The sequence below is a fragment of the Bicyclus anynana genome, chromosome 3 (assembly GCF_947172395.1).
Source record: "Bicyclus anynana chromosome 3, ilBicAnyn1.1, whole genome shotgun sequence".
Lineage (NCBI taxonomy): Eukaryota > Metazoa > Arthropoda > Insecta > Lepidoptera > Nymphalidae > Bicyclus > Bicyclus anynana.
The window spans coordinates 2,528,969-2,553,162 of record NC_069085.1 but is presented as its reverse complement, the minus strand read 5'-3'; the positions used below and the strand labels follow the sequence as shown (position 1 = coordinate 2,553,162).

General features: G+C 35.7%; 2 protein-coding genes across 6 annotated transcripts in view; both read right to left on the bottom strand.

The window, feature by feature from the left end:
* LOC112051885 (leucine-rich repeat-containing G-protein coupled receptor 5) overlaps positions 1 to 24,194 on the bottom strand; it is a 406,796-nt gene that overhangs the window by 110,990 nt on the left and 271,612 nt on the right. For all 5 annotated transcript variants that reach the window (XM_052891094.1, XM_052891092.1, XM_052891090.1 and 2 more), the window contains one exon: positions 13,835 to 13,888. In XM_052891094.1, coding sequence (XP_052747054.1) covers positions 13,835 to 13,888 — 54 coding nt within the window. The remainder of the gene's footprint in view (positions 1 to 13,834; positions 13,889 to 24,194) is intronic.
* Positions 20,585 to 22,203, bottom strand: LOC112051883 (facilitated trehalose transporter Tret1-like). Its single transcript, XM_024090709.2, has one exon. It carries the CDS (start codon positions 22,105 to 22,107, stop codon positions 20,821 to 20,823), a length of 1,287 nt encoding a protein of 428 aa, XP_023946477.2. The 5' UTR covers positions 22,108 to 22,203; the 3' UTR covers positions 20,585 to 20,820.

Below are 24,194 nucleotides of genomic sequence, written 5' to 3'. Positions count from 1 at the left end.
TTATATGTAGTATATAAATGTATATGAATATCATAATATCAACTATCTTAGTACCCATACCACAAGCTACTCTGTATGCTTACTTTGGGGCTAGATAGTGTAATTTAAGTATATTTATTTATTTATTTATATTCGGGTCACTGCTGAGCTCGAGTCTATCAGAATGAGAGGGTTTAGGCCAATAGTCCACTGCGCTGTCCCTGGCTGGCAGACTTCACACACGCAGAAAATTAAGAAAATTCTCTGGTATGCAGGTTTCACGATGTTTATCCTTCACCGTTTTGAGACACGTGATATTCAATTTCTTAAGATGCACACAACTGAGTAGTTGGAGATCATATCCACTGGGCTATCACAGCTCGGCTCGCAAGTACGATAACCAATTATAATTTAGAGCCTAAAGAGCTCAAAAGCCCATGGCATTATAATTTATCTGTATGGATCACGAGGGTTCGAATCCTAGGTCAGAATATAAATGACGACCTCCGTGGCGCAGTGGTATACACGGTGGATTACAAAAACGGAGGTCCTGGGTTCGAACCCCGGCTGGGCAGATTGAGATTTTCTTAATTGGTCCAGGTCTGTCTGGTGGGAGGCTACGGCCGTGGCTAGTTACCACCCTACCGGTAAAGACGTACCGCCAAGCGATTTAGCGTTCCGGTACGATGCCGTGTAGAAACCGATAGGGGTATGGATTTTTATCCTCCACCTAACAAGTTAGCCCGCTTCCATCTAAGACTACATCATCACTCACCATCAGGTGAGATTGTAGTCAAGGGCTAACTTGTATAGAATAAAAAAAAATATATAAAGTAAATATACTGACACAGCGATTACGACGTTATAATTAAAATATTATGTATGTAAAAATTCGTATAAAATACCCAAAATTAAATAATCCTGTGACTTTATGTGCCACGGGAAATCAGAAAATGGTTTAGTGGGCAACCGCAATAATTTAAACCATCATAGTTTAAATGATTGCTGTCTCACCATGATGTTTAACATGATCATAAAAAATGGATTTTATAAATTAAGAATAATAACCGCAAAGTAAATATGTGCTTTTAAATAAAGAAAATACTTTCGAACCGGAGCTTGAGGGAAAATTGCCGACATTCAAACATACCTACATTCGAATTCCAAATTTCAAATTCGTAAACAAAAAATCTTTTTAACCAAAATAGGTCAAAAAAATCTATAAGGCAATAAAAGAACAGGATGATGCTTTCTTTTTCATTTTTTATGTTAGATATTTTATTGTCTTTATCCTTTTTATTTATTTCATTTATGCTTTTGTTATTTGTTATCTGATGAAAATAAATTGTACGCAGACAAAGTCGCGGTCGTACGACAGTGTTACAATAAAGAGCTCATATTTCAGTATTCCGAAAGCGATATAGAATGAAGAGTGACAGTTAGTGTGATCGAGCACCGCAGTTGCATAACTCAGTCCCCTGGAACGCAAAGACGTGAGCAAAATTCAAAGTGAACAATAAATCTCTTTATCTTACATTTAGATATTTGCAATTCCCACAAATGACCTGTGTAAAGCGATCTACGAGAGGTGCAATAACACGATTTGCGAATAAATGGCTCGGAAGTTGATCTACAGTTCCGTTCATTCGCTTCTCGCGTTACACGTGCAAATTTCCACCGCGCGATTCCATTGCGACGCCGACTACGCGCTCAAGTCCCCGTCGTCAAATAAAAGCCGCAATAAACCGGGTTAGAGCAGCTTCGCGCTGCCCGCTTTAAATGTTTGCCAGATCCTCGGTAACAGGTTGATTTTTTCACATGCGACTTCCGCGCGATTCCCGCCAATTCTACTTCCCAAACGTGGCGCATCAAATGAAAAATGGCGGCTTTAACGCCGAAATGGTTATTGATGGACGACTTCAAATTTACTTTTACGGATGTCAGATTAACGAACGAACGCCAACCGGACTTACTTTATGAGCGAAGCGAAACATTCTGTTTGGCTGGAACATGGAGAACGATTTATCAAAATTTTTCTTTGATCCGCGCGGATTAAGCACCATTTATATTACTTAGGTGTTTACTAGCAGGGAATAAAAGTTTCCTTTACCGAGATAAAAGGTTGAAAAGCTTTCGGTAGAATCATCTCATCATCTTCTATATTTCTCATCATTTATAGCAGATAAGGGCCTAGAACTGGAGCTTACAAACCGACGGCTTAAGGTTTTCTGCGAGATATTATTTTAAGTAATTATTTGCGTAGCTAACATAATAAATAATGTAAAATACCAAACTTAAATCGGAAGTCGTCATACTATACTTACGTTCCTTACCCTCTTAACTGACTCATCGTCAGTCCTTCAGTATTCATTAACAGGGAACAAAAGAACCCCTTGCCAAGTAGAAGGCTTTCAGTGCAATAAATGAGAAATAAAAGCTAATAAAATTCAAATAGCGGGGCCGAATCTTGCAAAAGTTTCGAGAGTCCTCGAGGCTCTAATCTTGTGCGCTGCGGTATCGCCGGACCGAGCCAATTAGTTTAGATAGGTTCTGTTTAGATGAGGGACGAGCGAACTCAGCCCGGAACTGTTTGGCGAGCGGTCGAGGGGATTTTGAAATCACTTGGTGGGTTTGTTAGCCTGATAGCGGCGCATTCACTAACGAATGGCGGGCCACTATCACAGATTGCTGCCCGAGTTAAGCCCCCATTATGCGGATTCTAAATAACAATTTTGCAAAGTGCGCGCGTTTACGGCGATTCTTTACAACGTTCTGGGAAACATGTTCCGTTAAATTCGAAGCTGTTTTGCATTTTGAAGTCTGCATTCAGTGACTAGATTATTATCAATAGCATAATTAAGTATTTATTTAACCACAGTCGTAAAATTAGCGAGATATGAACTTCGATCTTGTTACATAACATCCAATATTCCGAATTTCAGATTTCTAGATTTAGGTTTTGGTTGTATGTAAATCTTCTTCTTTGTGTGCCTCTGCGACTAGCATTCAGCGTTGTAAACTCCTTTTTATCCTTCACGAGACGAAATAATTGTGCGTTTATAATCTACATTAAAACAACAATAACGTTTGATACTTTATGCCAAATGTAAAAGGTTTTTTATTTATTTTAATAGTTCTGAAAAAGCAGATGATGAACCTGAAATGAAATGGTAAAATAGAGCAACTATTCGCAAGTCATGCAAGAAACACATCCTGAAATACACTGTCCAATGCCTGATAGGATAGGATTAATACCGTCATATAATTCTATGGATAAAATCTGTTATAAAAATTACTGCAATTTAAAGTTTTATCTTTAAATTACATCTAGACTCTGTTATATAAACTTAATTTAACTTATACGCATAGCCAATTAATCACACAACACAAGTAGGTCAGTCCCCTGTGTAAAATACGTTACGCCCAGCTACAAAACAAACATTCATCATCGCCCGATAAATTAGTGGCCCAAACGCCAACCCGCCACGAATAGTGAGTTGATCAACCCGGGGACATAACGAAGCGTTAATAGCTACGTAATGTGACAGCTAATTTCCTGGCGGGAACCCCTGACGCCCCACCTCCAGGGTTTTTATTGTAGCTATCAAGAATCCCGTCACGAACTCAACCCCCATCCCTCCTTCGAGCCACGGGAGCGCACTCATCAAGCCGAAAACTTGCGAATTAAAACGTGCTTAGATTCTTAGTGCAAAAGTTGCCAATGAAGAGATTGTTAGCGTTGCCAGCGCTAGTTACTTTTAGATTGACTTCATTTATATTTTGAGAGTGGTGTCTTTGGTTTGGGTTTATAATTTGTATTCATTAAATCTGGTTTGAAGGATTAGACTAAGGAGTGGATGTACTTGTATATCTATTTACTTAGACAAGATATAAGCGATACTTTCACAACTATCTGGTTGACTGAGATAAGCCCTTAAGATATACTGTTTAAAGTTCCTGTTTCTAGTAACTTTTGTTACGGTATGGAAAAATTTAAACAAATATTCCTATAAGACGAATTATTGCAATCGGTGTGAAGGAAATTGCTACATTATCTTTACAATAATAATGAATTATTCCTTGTTCCAAAATTTAATTACAGCAAAACCTACCTGTCTTGAAGATTCTAAACACGTACGACCTCCAAACCGACGGAGTTTATGAATCCCTTTATAATCGATTTCTCACACAAAGTACCTTTTATGTAAAGCTAAAAATACGTGAGATAACTTACTATTTCGTATAAAAATATTTTATTGTGAGCAAAAAAATTACGGTGGTTTTGGTAAATCAACAATTTATCGAAATGATTTACGGAAAATCATACTAATTTAGTAGTTGTCATCATATCAGCCGATAGACGTCCACTTCAGGACATAGGCCTTTTGTAGGGACTTTCAAACATTACGATACTGAGTCGCCTGCATCCAGCGAATCCCTGCGACTCGCTTGATGTTATCAGTCCACCAACACTGCGCTTTTTAGTGCGGGGTCGCCATTCTAGCACCTTGGGACCCCAACGTTCATCGGCTCTTCGAACTATGTGCCCCGCCCATTGCCACTTCAGCTTCGCAACTCGTTGAGCTATGTCGGTGACTTTGGTTCTTCTGCGAATCTCCTCACTTCTGATTCGGTCACGCAGAGATATTCCGAGCATAGCTCGTTCCATCGTCCGCTGTGTGACTCTGAGCCTTCTTATGAGGCCCATAGTTAGCGACCAAGTTAGTAGTTGTAATAGTAACGTAAGTAACTGCGTGACTGTTACATTTAATGTCTAAACAACTTGATCAATTTTGATGAACTTTGTTTCATTGATAAAATTTCAGGTAAAAAAATTAAACTCAAGGGGAAATGAAATTGGGAGACGAAATTATGTATGGAGAAACTTCTTTTTATACTTCGCCTTGAAAAGGTTACTGACAAGCAGGCTTACGTATGTACGTACGGCGTACGTACGTAGTATGGAAGCAATACAGCATTTAGGAGACCTTGACATTTAGTTAGAGCTAGGTAACCCTAAACAATTCAGAGTTACAGGCAACTGCGAGAAAACTAATTGGACAGGGTTGTGTTGCGAGAAATCGCAAATGGGGAGGCGGAAAAATAAAAATTAACGAGAAACGTCCAGGGCAGACGGAATATTGAAGTTGTCGAGTAGCTCATTACTCATAATTAGCTCACGTAAACTTAATTTGCCCGAGGTGATGCAGCCGTACAGTTTGCAATTCCCTTTAATTGCGGCAATGAATTACAAGCCTGAGCAGTTCTCAAGGGGCTCAGAGGGTTGGCCACTATTTCACTACAACGAGCTTCCATTAAATGTTCGTTGATAGGTGTTGTAATAATGTCTTACACATGAAATGGGTTTGTTATAGTTATAATAACGGATAGAGTTACAATAATAAGCATAGGCCACAACAATATTACAGGCAGCGTGGTGAAGCCGGTGACCATATAAAAAAACAAACGTCACGTGTCTCCTTGACGACCGCATATACAAACTTTTTTCCCATCTTGTATTATTTCAAAGTAGGTATTATGTTGTTATATAATAGATTATGAAACGGTTGTCATATTCTACTTTATCTAATCTAATGAAATAGGAATGTAACAAAATTAAATACTACATTTTCCGCGACTTAGAAGGTAAAGAAAAGATGGTTGTAGCACTTTCCAATATATCCGGGAGAGTTTGTTCCATATCAAAGCTCGAGTCAGTGATTTTGCTATAAATACAAAGCTAAAATGCACTCAAAATATAAATTTGTAAATTAAATTAATGTAAATATAAGTATACAAACCATAGTTCTTAGCGAGTTGAGTTGCAGTCGATTATTATTTTCCATTTAACAAACGCGTGTTCCGTCAAAGAGTAAATAAAGGTGTAGGTATTGCTTACTGATATTGGTTTTACAAAATTTCCATTTCTTGGATACTGTTTTGGTTCTCTGTTACAAAATTATTTAATTATACGGTTGTAAATAAGGTGGGGAAGAGAAATTATCTGAAGGCGGAACATGGTACACGCGGTACACAATTTGTCTGCGTTCTAACGCTTGTTCGCGGTATCGTACATTGTATTCCATTACACCGTTTTGTGAAGACAAATTAGCATTTTACATTATTGAATGTTGTTCAGCGGTAAGTTAAATATTGAAGTGCGGTTCAGGAAATACATCCGTGTCAAATAAGCTCTTTGTATATTTCATATAATATGACTAATTAACCCGCAATATTTCATATAATATGACTATATTAATATATAACCCGCAATATAGCTGTGTGGTGGGTCTAAGCACCATATCCCGTTTCAATTATTACTATTTTTTTATTCTTTACTACAATCCCCTTGACTACAATCTCACCTGATGGTAAGTGATGATGCAATCTAAGGCAATCTAAGGTGGAAGCGGGCTAACTTGTTGTAACTTGAAAATCCACACCCCTTTCGGTTTCTACATATCGTACCGGAACGTTAAATCGCTTGGCGTCATGTCTTTCTCGTCTCTCGAGAAAAGTATGATTTTCCTGGATGAAACCAGATTTTTTCTGGTACCTTGTGTTAATTTTATACACCTGACATTGAAGACTAAGTCCTCATCCACATGAGAGTTTTTTTAACGGACGTTAAAAAACAAATATAGTATGAAGTTTTAATGTAAGTTTTAATGTAAAATTAGGTAAAATTAAGTAAACGCCCAAAGCAAAGTCAGGGCACAGACGCGTTATAGATAAACACACAAAAATTCAATTATAGGTATAATTAGTAGTATGAATTTTATTAATACATCACAAAATTTAAATCAAATAGGTGTGGCGAGCCAAGGAGTTCACTTTACATAAGACTGGCTGTCTCATCGCATGTTTCGAATTTAGAACACGATTCTGCCTGGCTGCGCACCGGAGGTGCGCGGAGGAGAATCGGGCCGTCATGACTATTTTGGGTGCTACACACAAGCGGCTGATATCAAAACAACAGCCTGAATTATACTTATAACTATATATTATTATTTCACCGCCTCCATTACTTATGTACTATTAATTTGTGGAATATATATTATGCTATAACCTACAGGCGTCTTATTCCCAAGTAAAAGTATTAAAGCAAGCATTGAGACTAGCGCCAAATTGGTGACCACCGACTGGAGAACACTACGCAACTGAATTGAAGACACTTGGAGAAATATGTTTATGAATCGTGATATCAATACTGCCTACGATTTTAAGAAGAATTACAGTATCTAGTGAAGTCTGTTCAAAGAGAATAAATGTAGAAGAACTATCGTCATACTTATTCAAGGCATTTATATGTGGTTTACATCGATGAAATCAACGACATATTATTTACGTGATTATTTATTGACATTTCAATGGCAATCCGTAGGAGTTTTCATCACGGACATTTAAAGACAATAAGTGATAGTTTTAAACGATTACCTAGCAACGTTGTTTACTTCAAAAACAATTTATTATTTTCATGTTTATAGATTTTTTTTCTCGCGTTTATAGTTTATGTAATATATTTTTAATGTATTTACAATTTTTTCAGACAAATAATTTTTAAGTATGGATTTATCAGTACTAATAGAGGAAAATGCAATGTTAAGTGAAAAACTAAAGCAAATGGCTGAAACAGTTGGCCTTTTAATCAGGGACAATCACACTCTTCGTGAAAGTTTGGCCCATCGCCCTACTCCTCCTTTTGAATATAAGGTCGGTAAGGTTTCTTCTATTTCGGACCAAACATCCGAAGACAGCCTCTTGTCGCGCATTGAAGCATTATCGAAAAAAATTGCTGCTTTGTCAAAATTTTACCAATCAAATAACAATTTCACTTCCTCTTCCCACAAAAACAGAATTGATATGTGCTGGTATCATCGCACGTACGCAACTCGTGCACATAAATGCATCAAACCGTGTTCATTTGTTGATAAGAAGAATTTGGTTAGACAATCAGTAGAGACGATGCCTAGTTGTCCTTTTCGAAGTCGTCGGTTATTTGTTTCGGACTGGAACTCGAAAAAACGTTTTCTTATAGATACCGGCTCTGATGTATCTTGTTATCCAGTAAATTGGTTAGAAAAACGTCCAAAAACGTCGGTCTACACCATGCGCGCTGCAAATGGTAGCGATATTCGAACTTTCGGAACTATTTTATTATCATTAAATTTAAATTTACGTCGTGATTTTAAATGGAATTTTATAATATGCGATGTTAGTACTGCAATAATAGGCGCCGATTTTTTATCTTATTTCAATTTGGTACCTGATTGCGGATCCGGTCGCCTTGTAGATAAAACTACGGGATTGTCATGCACGGCGTCAATAACAGTGTTCGAGCAGGAAAGTATTAAGACCGTGGACATCACCTGTGAAATTTTATCAGAATTTCCGGAGCTCGTGAGACCTCCTGGTCCTACACGGGACATCAAGCACAACACGGTTCATTTCATCCGAACAACGGATGGACCACCGGTGTCTTGTCGCCCGCGCCGCTTGGGACCTCCCAAACTAGCTATTGCTAAAAAGGAATTTGCAAGCATGTTAGCGTGCGGTTCTGCCAGGCCGTCAGATAGTGCGTGGTCTTCTGCCTTACACCTGGCTCCAAAAGGGGAGTCTGACTGGCGTCCGTGTGGCGACTATCGCGCTTTAAACGCCCGTACTATTCCAGACCGGTATCCAGTTAGACATATAGGTGATTTTAATCAAGATTTGGAGGGTTCGACGGTTTTCAGTACCTTGGATTTAGTAAAAGCGTACCAACAAATTCCTGTTGCAAAGGCTGACATTTGCAAAACGGCGATCGTGACTCCTTTCGGTTTGTTCGAGTTCCCTTTTATGACTTTTGGCCTTCGTAACGCTGGCCAGACGTTCCAGAGGTTCATCGATGAGGTGCTTCGTGGTTTTGATTTTTGTTACGCATATATTGACGACATATTAGTTTTTTCCAAAAACCAACAGCAACACAAGGATCACTTACGATTATTATTTAAACGTTTAACAGAGTATGGGGTAGTCATAAATGAAAAAAAATGTAAATTTAATGTTCCAGAAGTAAAGTTCCTGGGCTATAAAATTAGCGCAGCAGGCATTAGCCCGCCCGAGGATAGGATCAAGGATTTACAGGGTTTTCCCTTGCCAAAAACGGTACAAGGTGTTCGACGTTTCCTTGGCATGGTCAATTTTTACCGCAAATTCCTGCCCAGCATTGCCCGGTATCAAGCCCCACTTATCGACGCTTTATCAGCCATTCAAGGTAAAGGTGCAAAACCATTTATTTGGACGCCTGACTTGGAACGCGCTTTTATTGAATGCAAACAAAGTTTGGCTAACGCTACACTCCTATCTCATCCAATACCTAACGCGCGGTTAGGATTATTTACGGACGCTTCATCCTCTCATGTTGGTGCTTGTTTGCAACAAAAATATAAAGATTCATGGAAACCAATCGCATTTTTCAGTAAAAAACTGACTGAAAAGCAATCATCATGGCCAGCTTACTATAGAGAACTATTGGCTGTTTATGAGAGCGTACAACATTTTAGACACATCTTGGAAGCACAAAGCGCTACAATATATACCGATCATAAACCATTGTTGTATATGTTTAGCCAACGCCGTGACAAACTTCCCCCCGTTCAACTTAATCAATTAATATTCATTTCTCAATTTACCACAGATGTTCAGCACGTCAAGGGAGCTGACAATCTGGTCGCGGATGCTTTCTCTCGGGTGGAAAGCGTTTCAGCGCAGGACTTACTCAAGTCCCTAGCGCAGTCACAGGCATCCGACGAGGAGCTTATCTCTCTGCAGGATTCAACATCGTTACGTCTAACAAGAGTCCCAGTACCTGGTACAAATTTTGAGCTGGTATGTGACGAATCCACAGGAAAACCTCGTCCCTTTGTAACTGCTCAGTTTCGTAAATCCATTTTTGAGAGTCTTCATAACCTCAGTCATCCGGGGGTCAGTGCTACTTCTCGATTAATTGCTGAGCGTTTTGTTTGGCCATCTATGCGCAAAGACTGTCGTAATTGGACTCGCGCATGCACAGAGTGTCAACGGTCTAAGGTTACCCGCCACACAGCTTCTCCATTAGCAACTTTTTCACAACCATCAGAGCGTTTTTCAACAATACATTTAGACATAATTGGCCAGTTGCCATACTCTAACGGTCAAAGTTACTGCCTCACCGTCATCGACCGTTTTTCACGGTGGCCTGAGGTATTTCCTATGCCAAACATTACCGCTGAGACTTGCACTGCTACATTTATCTCTGGCTGGTTAGCCAGATTTGGGTGTCCTCGTGTAATAATTACTGACAGAGGATCTCAGTTTAGCTCGCATCTGTTTCAGAAGATCGTTGAACTGACCGGTGCTGAGCATCGCATGACAACTTCGTATCACCCTCAATGCAATGGTATGGTGGAGCGGCTGCACCGCCAGTTAAAGGCGGCGATAATGTGTCACGCCAATCCACAATGGACCGAGGTATTACCCTTTGTTTTATTAGGAATCAGAAGCTCCTGGAAGGAGGACCTTGGGGCATCGTGTGCTGACCTGGTATATGGGGAACCGCTACGGTTACCAGGGGAATTTTTTAATCCCACCAAAGACCAATGCTTCGACCCAACGTATTTCGCTGATAGGCTTCGCACACATATGGCAAAATTATCTCCATGTCCTGCAAGCAGACATGGTAACAAAATTTTTTATGTCCCAAAAGATCTGTCTACAGCAGATTTTGTTTTCCTACGTAGGGGAACGATTAAAAAGGCATTACAGCAGCCTTACATGGGTCCCTTTAAGGTATTGGAACGAAGCGAGAAATATTTTAAGATCGAAGCAAAAGGAAAACCCATCTCCGTTACCATTGATCGCCTAAAACCAGCCTTCGTGTTACAGCCTGATCAACCCGAACTATTGTCACCAGCGGTTACCACTCGATCAGGTCGTAGAGTTCGTTTCACAGTTCCTTTCCAATGTAAATAGATTTAGATTATTTGTTTTGTTTTAAATTTTTCTCTTGTTGCTCTTTTTCTCTCTCCGCAGGGGGGTGGTGTGGCGAGCCAAGGAGTTCACTTTACATAAGACTGGCTGTCTCATCGCATGTTTCGAATTTAGAACACGATTCTGCCTGGCTGCGCACCGGAGGTGCGCGGAGGAGAATCGGGCCGTCATGACTATTTTGGGTGCTACACACAAGCGGCTGATATCAAAACAACAGCCTGAATTATACTTATAACTATATATTATTATTTCACCGCCTCCATTACTTATGTACTATTAATTTGTGGAATATATATTATGCTATAACCTACAGGCGTCTTATTCCCAAGTAAAAGTATTAAAGCAAGCATTGAGACTAGCGCCAAATAACTAATGTTATTATTAATCTAGAAACAAGGTTATGTTTACCTAAAACGATAAACACAAAGAAAAGTGTACAAAACATAATATGAAATACGATAAATATAAAAAAGATCAAAACTATTTCGTACGAAACCTGAAACCTGTTACAAAAAATAAGTCCAAAAATCAAAAACCATCGGTCGCCATTTTGTAATGTTCGTTAGAGCCAGAGGCATACCCACATAGAGGCGCAATTAGAACAAAAGAGCGACAAAAAGAGTTGCAAGTGACCGCTCGCAGCAATCGACTCCAATAGAGTGCTACAGGAACTCTTTTTTTTTTTTAATTTCCGAACGTGGCACAAGGCGGGCTATGAATACAGATTCAAAATGACAGGAATGTTACGGGACCGTGTTTGTAAGCGGGTGTTTGGTCCTAGATTCAAAGTTATCGAGTTCCGATACCCTTTTACGCGACTGAGCGAAGCCAAGAAACGATAACATTACTTGCAAATACTATACTCTATTAAATTATAATGATTATATTTTGTAGATCGGTTTCTTATTAGACGATACAGTCGATAAACCATCGATCTTGGACACAATATCGTCATATCTATTACAATCTTGATTTTTTAAGCTTCAATAGGTAAATTAAGGTATTTTTTAAATATTTTTTTTAATATGGCCAATTATCTCCGTGTCCTCTACCTTCACTCGTTCTCTATGGGATTGCCTGATATAAACAGTCAAGTAACGTTATTTAAAGACCCTTAGTCAGTTATTTAGTCGTCTAATATGTCAAATGAAGCTCATTTTATGCTGTATTAGGTTGCCTTTGATCTAGTTCAAGGTTTCCTAGATTTTGTATGAAAAATGTGTTTGGCCGCAAGTTAACTAGGCAACCTATTTGCAATGTAAACATTATCTATCATTTAGTCGTCGTCATCAACCCATATTCGGCTCACTGCTGAGCTCGAGTCTCCTCTCAGAATGAGAGGGATAAGGCCAATAGTCCATCACGCTGGGCCAATGCGGATTGGCAGACTTCACACACGCAAAGAATTAAGATAATTCTCTGGTATGCAGGTTTCCTCACGATGTTTTCCTTCACTGATTGAGGCACGTGATATTTCATTTCTTAAAATGCACACAACTGAAAAGTTGGAGGTGCATGCCCCGGACCAGATTCGAACATACACCCTCCGGAATCGGAGGGTGTAGGTTCGGTCATATCCACTGGGCTATCACGGCTCTTCATTTATTGCTTATCACTAATTATTAACAGATGAGGGTAGGTATATATTACTTATGCCAGATTTCACATAGACAATTACAAATAACAAAATTTTTAACTAATGTTCAGAGGCGATAGTGAATTTACATTCTATATATACTTGTAAACCTAACCTAAAAAAAAAGCCATGATTTCGTATGGCCACTAGGTACAATATTGTATTCAAACGTATTGCCGCGAGCAGAGCTTTTGAAGTGCGCTCAAATCAAGATCAATTTAAAACACGCAAAAAGGCTTTTCATTACGACTCGACGGTCGCTCCAAAAACGTGGAATGTCGAATGCGGAAATTTTAAAGTAATTTTCACGCAATTCCGCAATCATCGTAATTCATTTCGTAAACCACAAATAATTTCTCATGATGAAATCCCGCGGCGTTTATTTTTAATTTTAATTTTTTATTAATATTTTTATAGAGTTGCCTACCGCTTGCCCCTAATTAGTGAGTCGAGTTAGTGGGCCCGCAATTTAAACGACTCCTGAGTAGGGTTACCATGTTTTTCGTGTAACATAAAATAATTCATTTTATGTGCAATACTAACAGTATGCACTGTTTTGATGACTAACTAAACTAGATGTAGATGTGTATGATGTATGACTCACACACACACAGGTTTTTTATTGTATTGTGTTTAGAATTCTATGTCCAGCAGTGGACGTCCATCGGCTGTTAATGATGATGTCTACACCTCACACAAGTCTACGGAGGACGTTTCGCCGATTAATGCTGTCCCTAGAAAAACTAGACGAATGTATAACTATCCCAGGATCAGGATCAGAATTTATGTATTTATGGATTTTTTGATATTAAATAGGCTTCGACTTAACGATAGCCAAATACTCAATAACTTTCTATGTAAGATAATAACAAAATATATACAGTATGGCTTGTGGTGGATTTATAAATAAAACACGTAAATAGAGATGCAATAGTTGCAAGCTTCGAGAGTGAAGTGCGTGGAATGTTATTGGGGTGCTGGATTATATGGGATTGGAAGTGCTCGCATTCTCTTATTGCAGGTACAAAATTATATACAAAAGAGACACGAGTTACATTTATGAATGAGGTAGCATTAATTATCGTTTAACTACCAAATTACATACCTATATTTATATTAATAAAAATAGTCTCTATCAACCTAACTTACACTAAACAATCTTTAACATGGCTATATCGAAATAGTGAGTAAGAAGTGTTTTTTACTTACCGTAACTATAGTGAGGTCTGCGCTGAACTGACTCCGAGAACTTCTTATTGTGTCCTGGAAACAATGGAGAAAACAATATCAGTAATTGCCTTGTTTTCTATAATAAACGAAACATTGTTGAAAATTTTCAACAATGGACTGACGTAGTCTCGCCAAGATGGACACTTTTTGTTCTATATTAGTAATAACTTCAATTAATTTAGAAACAAAACCTGAGATTAAGATAGTAATGCGGATTTTTAAAAAGGGGGAAAGGGGAGGTAATCTTGAAGATCGTTCATATTCTTGGTGACATTTTGTTTTAACTATGCTACCCGCATTCGACACATAAATATCAAAGGTTCAAATCCTCTCTGTAAAGTAGTTGAAAAGAAAAAGCAATCCAGGCCATATTTAAAAAAAATATATGGTAAATACAAAAGTATTCGTTTTTAATTGAATGATAATTTAGTTAGTTAACCTGATTTCAAAAGACGTTGAATTCTAAGATACTTGGTTACAAAAGGATGGACATACCTACATGGAATCCGTACCTATTCTATGCTTACCTTAGACAGTTTCTACACGCTAATATATTCGAGCCCACACCCTCCGGAAACGGAGTCAGAGGTCATATTTACTGGACTATCACGGTGGATATGACACAACACACAAGCATCTGATCGTTCATACTAATTGATAAATTAATCGGTCATGGTGGATATGACACAACACACAAGCATCTGATCGGTCGTTAAACTAACAAAGGTTTTTGAAACTATTTCTAAAATCCATAAAGCTATAGTTCATTAGCGCAGTGGGTCACAATGGAGGCCAGTAAACAGGCGCGGGGCTCGACACGGCATCAGTGGGGGGCACCCGAGAGCAACGCAATTTGCAGTAAATAAGGATATCGGTTTAGCCATTACCCGTAGCGTTGGGCCCGTGAACATGGCTGACATTATATCGCTGGTTTTTGAGTTCCTGATTACATAACAACTACGGAAATAGATTGAGGAGCCAGTAATATGGCCTTCGTAATTTTTTAAATGACTAGCGTACGCTCAATAACCTTCTCTTATCATCAACATTAACAACCCTTCTTTGGCTCACTGTTAAGTACGAGTCTACTCTTAGAATAACAGGGTTTTAGGCTAATATAATAGTCCACCACGCTGGTCCAATGCAGATTGGCAGAATTCACACAAGTTGAGAATTAAGAAAATTCTCAGTAATGCAAGTTTCCTCGCGATGTTTTAAATTCACCGATTGAGACACGTGATGTTTAATTTCTTAAAATGCACCTCACTCAAAAGTTGGAGGTGCATGCCCCGGGCCGGATTTGAACCTACGCACTCCGAACCGAAGGCAGAGGTCATATCCACTGAGCTATCACAGCAATAACCTATTCCAGTAAAAGTCCCATTAAAATCAGTTCAGCTGTTCCAAAGATTAGCCTAGACAAATAGATAGACGCAGACAGAAAGACACACAGACAGTCACATCAATTTTAAATAAAGAAAACGTTTAATTTGTAAATACATTTATTCTAATAAACGAGTACGTACATGTAAATAATATAGAGACTGCAGAAAAGTCAAAGTTGGTACCTTAGGTGCAATTAAAAACCTGTTTTTATAATTACGTAAAGCACAAGGTGTTTTCGATTGACTTTCAAAATACACACTTAACACATTTTTAAATGACTTGACTTGACTGACAATGTACAGAGAGGTCTGCTAACGTACTTCATCTTAATGGTAAATTAGTATGACCATACAACTTATTTTAAATCGAATACTCTGGTTTCCGTAAAGGAAGGAGTTTAATTTTACCTGAAGGATTGTGACTGACACCAGTTATTAATTCTTGTATTTCATGGATTGTTTTGTCTTTCGTTTCGGGCATATATTTATATATTATGCAAAGAAATACATTTGCAGATAAGCCGTAAAAGAGAAATGTCCCGTGCATACCATAATTTTTGAAAAGAAACGGTGAAATTTTGAGCGTCGTTGCATACACCACATTAGTTAAAATTGCAAGACAGCACACAAAATAGCTCCTATAACGCAATGGCGCTAACTCTGCCGAACAAGAAGTTGCAAGGATTATAGGTCCACAACAAATACTTATTGAAAATCCCATCAACAAAAACAGGGACACATAGTAATTTGCAGATATAATATCCAATTTAATGAAATATAAATAAATTGACAATATATAAAGAAAACTGACTCCGGACGAAGAAAAGAATATTAATTGTTTTCGTCGTGAAATTAATCTACATATTGCACAACCTATGTACATTCCTACCACCGTCACTCCGTCCAAAATTAGCATACCCTCATATGCCATTTGTTCACTAGATGTGATTTTTTTAATAATGTCTAAAGCGTACACTGCGCAAGCTACTTTGCCTGAAAAGTAATACAGACATACTGGCGAACTTGCAAGTACAAGAGGCTTATAAAATTCCTTACTTCTTACAACCTTTAAAAATTTAATAATTTTACCGTGTTCCGCTTGCTTTTTTGCATTTTTTAAATTTAAATGCTCTTTTTGAAATACAATTAGCTTGTCTAGCTCATTTTCGGAGTCTTCATCTGTACCTTTTAGCCATCGGTGAACTTTTGTACATTCATCAAAACGTCCTTTTGTCGCCAACCAATACGGTGACTCACGAATGAAGAAAAATGATATTAAACTGTAAATGTCGCAAACAAAAATTAAAATGCCTATATTTCTCCAGTGAAAGAAAGTTCCTATCGCATTCGAGACCCAAACGCCCCAAAAAAGTGTAGCACCTTTAAGTGTCAAAAAAATACCTCTATACTTGGGCGAAGTGTACTCAGACATAACCATAACCGTGATTGTAATTAATGAAGCTGTATGTATACCTAGCGAAGCTTGACTGATAATAAGTTGTATGATACCTGTACTACAATAGAAAATTATATTCCCAATCAATACATTAAGACCAACTAATATTAAACAGATTTTTCGTCCGAATCGAAACGCTATCATAGGCAAAAAAATTGCAGAAGGGATCGCGCTGTATCCAGACATAGAGGCTGAAAATAAAAATGTATAAATTAATTCATTTTTTTCACAAAATATGTATTATAACAGATATTCTTTTATATTATTATATTATAATTATATACGATTGATTGTTAGCAATATATTTAACAATGTTAGTGAAGTATAAAATATTAGTTAGAATATTCATTTAACCTAACTAATCTATTATAGAAAATAAACATTTGAATTCAATTAGCTCACAAGTATATAGTGGTTCTGATAAAATGATCTTACACAACCAAGATACCAATTCAGATGTAACAACATCTGTTGAGTTTGCTTCTCTTCTTAATTGAGGTACTATTACTGTAGTTGCGCCCATGTACAGTCCAAATATAAAGAAGTTTAATATAACAGCACCACAGGAAAATAGCTGCGAGTATTGTACATATACAACATATTAGTAAATATATAAAAATGTGACATTTATGCAAAAAAAAACTATGAACAATCAAAATATAGTCAAGTGAGCATAAATTAAACAGTGTTAAATACTGATATCGCGAATAAAAACACTGTGTGCATTTTAAGAAATTAAATATCACGTGTCTCAAACGGTGAAGGTAAACATCGTGAGGAAACCCGCACACCAGAGAATTAAGAAAATCTCTGCGTGCCAATAAGCATTGGGCCAGCGTGGTGGACTATTGGCCTAAACCCTCTCATTTTGAGAGGAGACTCGAGCTCAGCAGTGAGCCGAATATGGGTTGATAATGATGAATAAAAACACGTGTGGTAGCTCATTCGATTCTTTATGAGCTGTAGAAAAATGTGCGAAAATTTCAAACCCGCACATAAATAATTGCAAAAGTTATAAACAATTGAAGATTTGTAAAAATAGGGATCTACATTAATGGAAATTACTCCCAAACTATTGGTGTTTCAGAAATTTTACAATAAGATTCTTAAAGTAGAAGAAATTTTGAAACAATTAATGCTACGGCTCAATTCAGTTAGACAAAAAAATTTTTTTTTTCTAATTCTATAAAAATATTTAACAATGACCACTAAAAGAAAAACCAATATATACCAATATACAATTAGTAAAAAAAATCAATTTTAAACTATAAAAAAATTATTTTGACGAAATATTTTTTTTGAAAAATCATCTTTAAATTTAAATAATTAATGGCGAATTTGCCTTTTTCAATAATATTGTATTTATACCTTTTTTGTTTGAAACAATTTTTATGTTATATGTAACAAAAATACAACCAGATTCTTAATAACCTTGATTTTTCTTAACTTTAAAAATTAATAACTCACAAAATATAAAAAGGACAATAAATATTTTGACACAATCTTCTAAAACATGTCTACGAAAAGGGCTCCGAGAAGAATTGGATTTTTAAGACAGTTGTCTCAAATTTTTACGTCCATTTTTATGAAATCGGAACATTGGAAATAATTTTTAAATTAACAGTTGTCCAACTCTTTCAAAACTTGAGGAAAAAAAATCTAACGGTCGTTTATTCATTCAAGTGTCAAGATTATACACTTATTATTTATTTTAATTTTTTAAACCAATATACACAAAAATAAATAATTACTGGAGCCACCCGCTTTCTAGCGATGACGCGATAGCATTTAGTGGCCCTGCTTTAACATGAAATAAAATATATTATCAATAGAGATCAAGTTTCACAAGTAAATAATTTAATTTCCTCTATTTTAAAAATCTTATTGTAAAAATTCTGTAACACCAATAGTTTGGGAGTAATTTTCTTAATATAGATCCCTATTTTTACAAATCTTCAATTGAGTTTAAAATTTTTGCACATATTTCTACAAATCGAATAAGCTATCAAACGTGTTTTTGTTCGCGGTATCAGTTTAATTTTTTTTTCACTGGACTATAAAACGATATTATTGTCATAAGGAATAATAAAGTAGTCAAGGAAATTACATTACATTAATGAAGTTAGTAAATTTTATTTAAATGATTTAATAGCAAAGCAAATATAACAATAAAAATACTGAATTACATTACTTAATTATTGTTTTTCATTTAACATCCTATCAGTTTTATTTAATGGCAAAAAAGTAGCCTATGTTCTCCTCTAATTTACCAAATCTCTAAATCATAATTCATCAAAACCAATTCAGTGCTTTTAACGTGACAACGTAGTAGAAAGATAAACAGGCATTTTATTGCTTGTTTATTTTTCTATAAAAGTATTAACTTTCACTTTAATTGATATGATATTATGGTCTTAGTAATAACGAAATGATATTAAAATATCGAAGTGTGAGGGATTTAAGTTTCACCTGTCTTATAAAGTAAATCCAAAAGTATTTTTTTTTATTTTCACCATATTCTTCCATGGTGTTATTATAACAAGGAATTAATGTAGGATTCCACACCTATACGTTTAACTTGGCCTAATTTTGACCTTTTACTGTATTGTTATGTGGTAAGACCAGTGGTAATTGCATATTATCTCCTAATAAATACCATTTACATAATTATCTTTTCTAATGAATAAAACCTGCACAGGGGCGGCAACAGTTAAGTGTTTAAGTTTGTTGACTAAATCTTAGAAGCGCTAAGTTCGATGCCACCTTATATTAAATAAAAAATTGAATTGCTGTTCGTTAGTCTTGATAAATTTCGAGAACACTAAGTAAAAAAAAAAAGTTCTATCGTAGTGCATGTATACACTTAACCAGAGTATAAAAAAGAAACGTCAATTTTGTATAACAATTCTGGGGTACGAAATTCACCTCTTTGTACTATCTCATCGTGGGAAAAAAAAATAGATTACTAGCGGACGCTCGCGATTTCGTCCACGTAAAAGTCGGTGTAAACTTTTTTCATTTAACCCCTTAAGGTTTATGTATTTACACATTAGTCCGTTAACCCTGAAAAGTTGAAAAATCGATTTATATTAAAAAATCTTTTAACCGTTTTAGACCTCTTTAATCCGGTCATGCCGCAAATTTGGTTAGTAACGGACGTCTACCAACTTTATACCATCTCACTGTCAAATTTCAAGTTTATACGTCAAGCGGTTTTCGAGATTTGGTGATGAATGATTTTTCGCATTTTTATATTGGTTAAGGAAAAGATTCTTCGCATTTTATATAAAAAATCAAAAGGTTTTTTTATAAAATTTAGAAAATTTTAATTTAAATTTGACTAAAGTATGTAGGTGCCATTTTGTTGGATAAGTTTTAGATTGAAATAGATTTTACTCTGGATTAACACATAGGCTAGGTACTTTCCATCCCGGAAAAATCCATGGTTCCCGCGGGATTTGTGAAAAACTGAATACCACGCGGACAATGTCGCGGGCGTTCGCTAGTTTGAAATAAATAAAACATTTACTCTCATTAACGTTTTAAATACATTTATTCTAATATGCTTAATATAAGTAAGTACATGTAGTTAATATTGAAAATACAGAAATGTCAAAGTAGGTAAGTTAGGTACAATTTGTTTTCATGTTTACGTATAACACACCTAGGACATATGCTCCAGTTCGGTAGGTCCAATTTCAAGAAAGAGGTGAACCGCCGAATCTAACTCGGCTGGGCTGCATTCGGGAAATTTCGCGACATCTTTTCGTCCGAAATTCCTCAGTGCCTGAAGACAAAAGTCTTCGAACAGTGCGTGTTGCCAGTGATGACCTTTGGTTCCGAGACTTAGTCGCTAACTATGGGCCTCATAATAAAATATGGGACTTTTAAATAAAATCAAGGTAAGGTAAAGTATATATACGAGTACGAGTATGTACGTATATATGAGAGGTCTGCTAATATACTTCATTTAATTGATAAATTAGTAAAATAGCATAAATTACATTCAAATAAATATATTTCTAATGGATTGATGCATTACTACGATTATTGAAAATAAATCCCTCCTTCTCCAATACCCAGTTTCCTTTACTGATAAAATGGCATGATCATACAAACTTTTTTTATTTCGAATACTTTGGTTTCTGTAAAGGAAGGAGTTCAATTTTACCTAAAGGATTCTTACTGACACCAGTTATTGATTCTTGTATTTCCTGGATAGTTTTGTCTTTCGTTTCGGGCATATATTTATATATTATACAAAGAAATACGTTTGCTGATATACCGTAAAAAAGAAAAGTCCCGTGCATACCAAAATTTTTGAAAAGAAACGGTGAAATTTTGAGTGTCGTTGCCAACACCGTATTAGTTAAAATTGCAAGACAGCACACAAAGTAACTCCTATATCGCAATGGCGCTAACTCTGCGGAACAAGCTGCCGCAAGGATTATAGGTCCACAACAAATGCTTATTGAAAATCCCATTAATAGAAACAAGGACACATAATAATTTCCAGAAATAGTATTGAATTTAATCAAATATAAATAAATTGACAATATATAAAGAAAACTGACTCCAGCCGAAGAAAATAATATTAATTGTTTTCGTCGTGATATAAATCTACATATTGCACAACCTATGTACATTCCTACCACCGTCACTCCGTCCAAAATTAGCATACCCTCATATGCCATTTGTTCACTAGATGTGATTTTTTTAATAATGTCTAAAGCGTAAACTGCGCAAGCTATTTTACCTGAAAAGTAATACAAAAATACTGGCAAGCTTGCAAATACAAGAGGCTTATAAAATTCCTTACTTATTATAACTTTTAAAAATTTAATAATATGACCGTGTTTCGTTTGCTTACTGAAGGCATTTTTTTTCAAATTTAAATGGTCTTTTTGTGATACAATTAGCTTGTCTAGTTCATTTTCGGAATCTTCATTTGTACCTTTTAGCCATCGGTGAACTTCTGTACACTCATCAAAACGTCCTTTTGTCGCCAACCAGTACGGTGACTCACAAAAGAAGAAGAATGATATTAAATTGTAAGTGTCACAAACAAAAATTAAAATGCCTATATTTTTCCAGTGAAAGAAAGTTCCTATCGCATTTGAGACCCAGATGCCCCAAAAAAAGGTAGCTGCCTTGAGTGTCAAAAAAATACCTCTGTATTTAGGCGAAGTGTACTCAGACATAACCATAACTGTGATTGACAATAATGAAGCTGTATGTATACCTAGCGAAGCTTGACTGATAATAAGTTGTATGATACCTGTACTACAATAGAAAATTATATTCGCAATCAATATATCAAGACCAACTAATATTAAACAGATTTTTCGTCCGAATCGAAATGCTATCATGGGCAAAAAGATTGCACAGGGGATCGCGCTGTATGCAGACATAGAGGCTGAAAATAAAAATGTACAAATTAATTTATTTTATTTACAAAATATTTATTATATCAGAAATTCCTTTATATCATAATTATTTGATTGATTGTTAGCAATAATTTTATATAATTAACAATGTTAGTGAAGTATAAAATATTAGTAAGAATATTCATTTAACCTAACTAATCTATTATAGAAAATAAACGTTTGAATTCAATTAGCTCACAAGTATAAAATGGTTCTGATAAAATGATCTTACACAACCAAGATGCCAATTCAGATGTAACAACGTCAGTTGAGTTTGCTTCTCTTCTTAATTGAGGTACTATTACTGTAGTTGCGCCCATGTACAGTCCAAATATAAAGAAGTTCAATATAATAGCACCACAGGAAAAAAGCTGCGAGTATTAAATTCAATACAACAGATTAGTCCTTAAATTTAAAAAAAGACGTGACATTTATACAAACAGTGTGCCTAGTGGGAGTTTTCATACTGTTACAGTCGCGTAAACGTAAACGCGAAATTCTAAGGAATTGAAAAGCGCCATCTAGTAGCATCGAGAGACAGCAAAATTAATTAGTATGAGTTTACGTCGTCATGGTCGAACAGTCGAACGAACGTTAACGCGGTGAAAAGTGAATGATCCTCATTGGTTGAAGCAACGTTTTTGACGTTTGTGGCTGAGTGAAGTTGCACATTTTGACAGATCGAATAATAATTAGTCGTCTATTTTTTTATCGGTCTTTGTGTGCGTATTCCTATACTTCCTTTACAAACGAGCAAATTCTACGTAACGTGAAAAGCTAAATAAGACTCGTACTCAGGCTGATAACGTAATCCGTAAAGTTAACGTATATTCGATTTACGCAACGGTGCCGTCGTCGATTGCATTTTGTAAACTCCCACTTAGCACACAGAACTATGATTAATGAAAATTTGTTATAAAATTGTCATATGAAATTAATAAAGAAGAAGAAGGAAATTACATCACATGTACATTACATTAGTTGATATGAATTATTTGGTGTCAATAATAATGAAATGTTTGCTGAAATTAGTAAATTTTATTTAATCGATTTAATATCAAAGCAAATTTAACAATAAAAATACTAAATTACATTATTTAATTTTTGTTTTTAACATCAGTTTCAGTTACCTATTTTATTTAATGATATATTTACTACACCAGTTTTATTTAAAGACATATTTACTGTACCAGTTTTATTTAATGACATATATACAAGAGGTTGGAGAGATATGGGCAACTTTTTGTCATTAAATTATAATGACAAAAAGTTGCCCATCTCCTCTAGTTTTACACTACTCTTTAACACAATTCATGAAAATCAATTCTGTGATTTAATATACTATACTATACTATACAGGAAGAAATTTTTTTTAGTGCGGATATTTTTATATTTTGTACATAAACAAAATTTAATGATCACGTATTTTTTCTTTTTTTTTTTAACTCAAAAATAACAAAATTATCGTTAGCTAAAGTTATTTACTTTTGAACAGAATTTTAGGGTCACCCTATTGTGCGTTTATTTTATTTTGGTTTGATACCTAAAGGACGTCACCAGATCACTTTTAAGCTGAATATATCTTGTTTAGTAATAATATGTACATTATTTTGTTATTTTAGAGACATAAATTAAAAAAAAAAAATACATAAAATGTATCGAACTGTTTGTAGATTTATATTCTATTAATGATATAGAACCACGAAAAAAAATATCCGCACTAAAGACCGAATCACCCTGTATAATTACGTAAAATGTAGTAGAAAGATAAACGAGCAATAATACCTAACATTAGTAGATATAAAATATATGTCAGTAATCATTAAATGATATTAAAATACTGAATTGTAAGGGATATAAAAGTTTACCTGTCTCATGAAGTAAATCCAATAGTTAGACTTATTTTCACCATAATTTTCCATTGTGCGATTAAAATAAGGAACTAATGTAGGATTCCAAACCTATACGTTTAACTTGGCCTAATTTTGACCTTGTACTGTATTGTTGTGTGATAAGACCAATGGTAATTGCATATTATCTCCTACTGAATACCATTTACATATATATCTCTT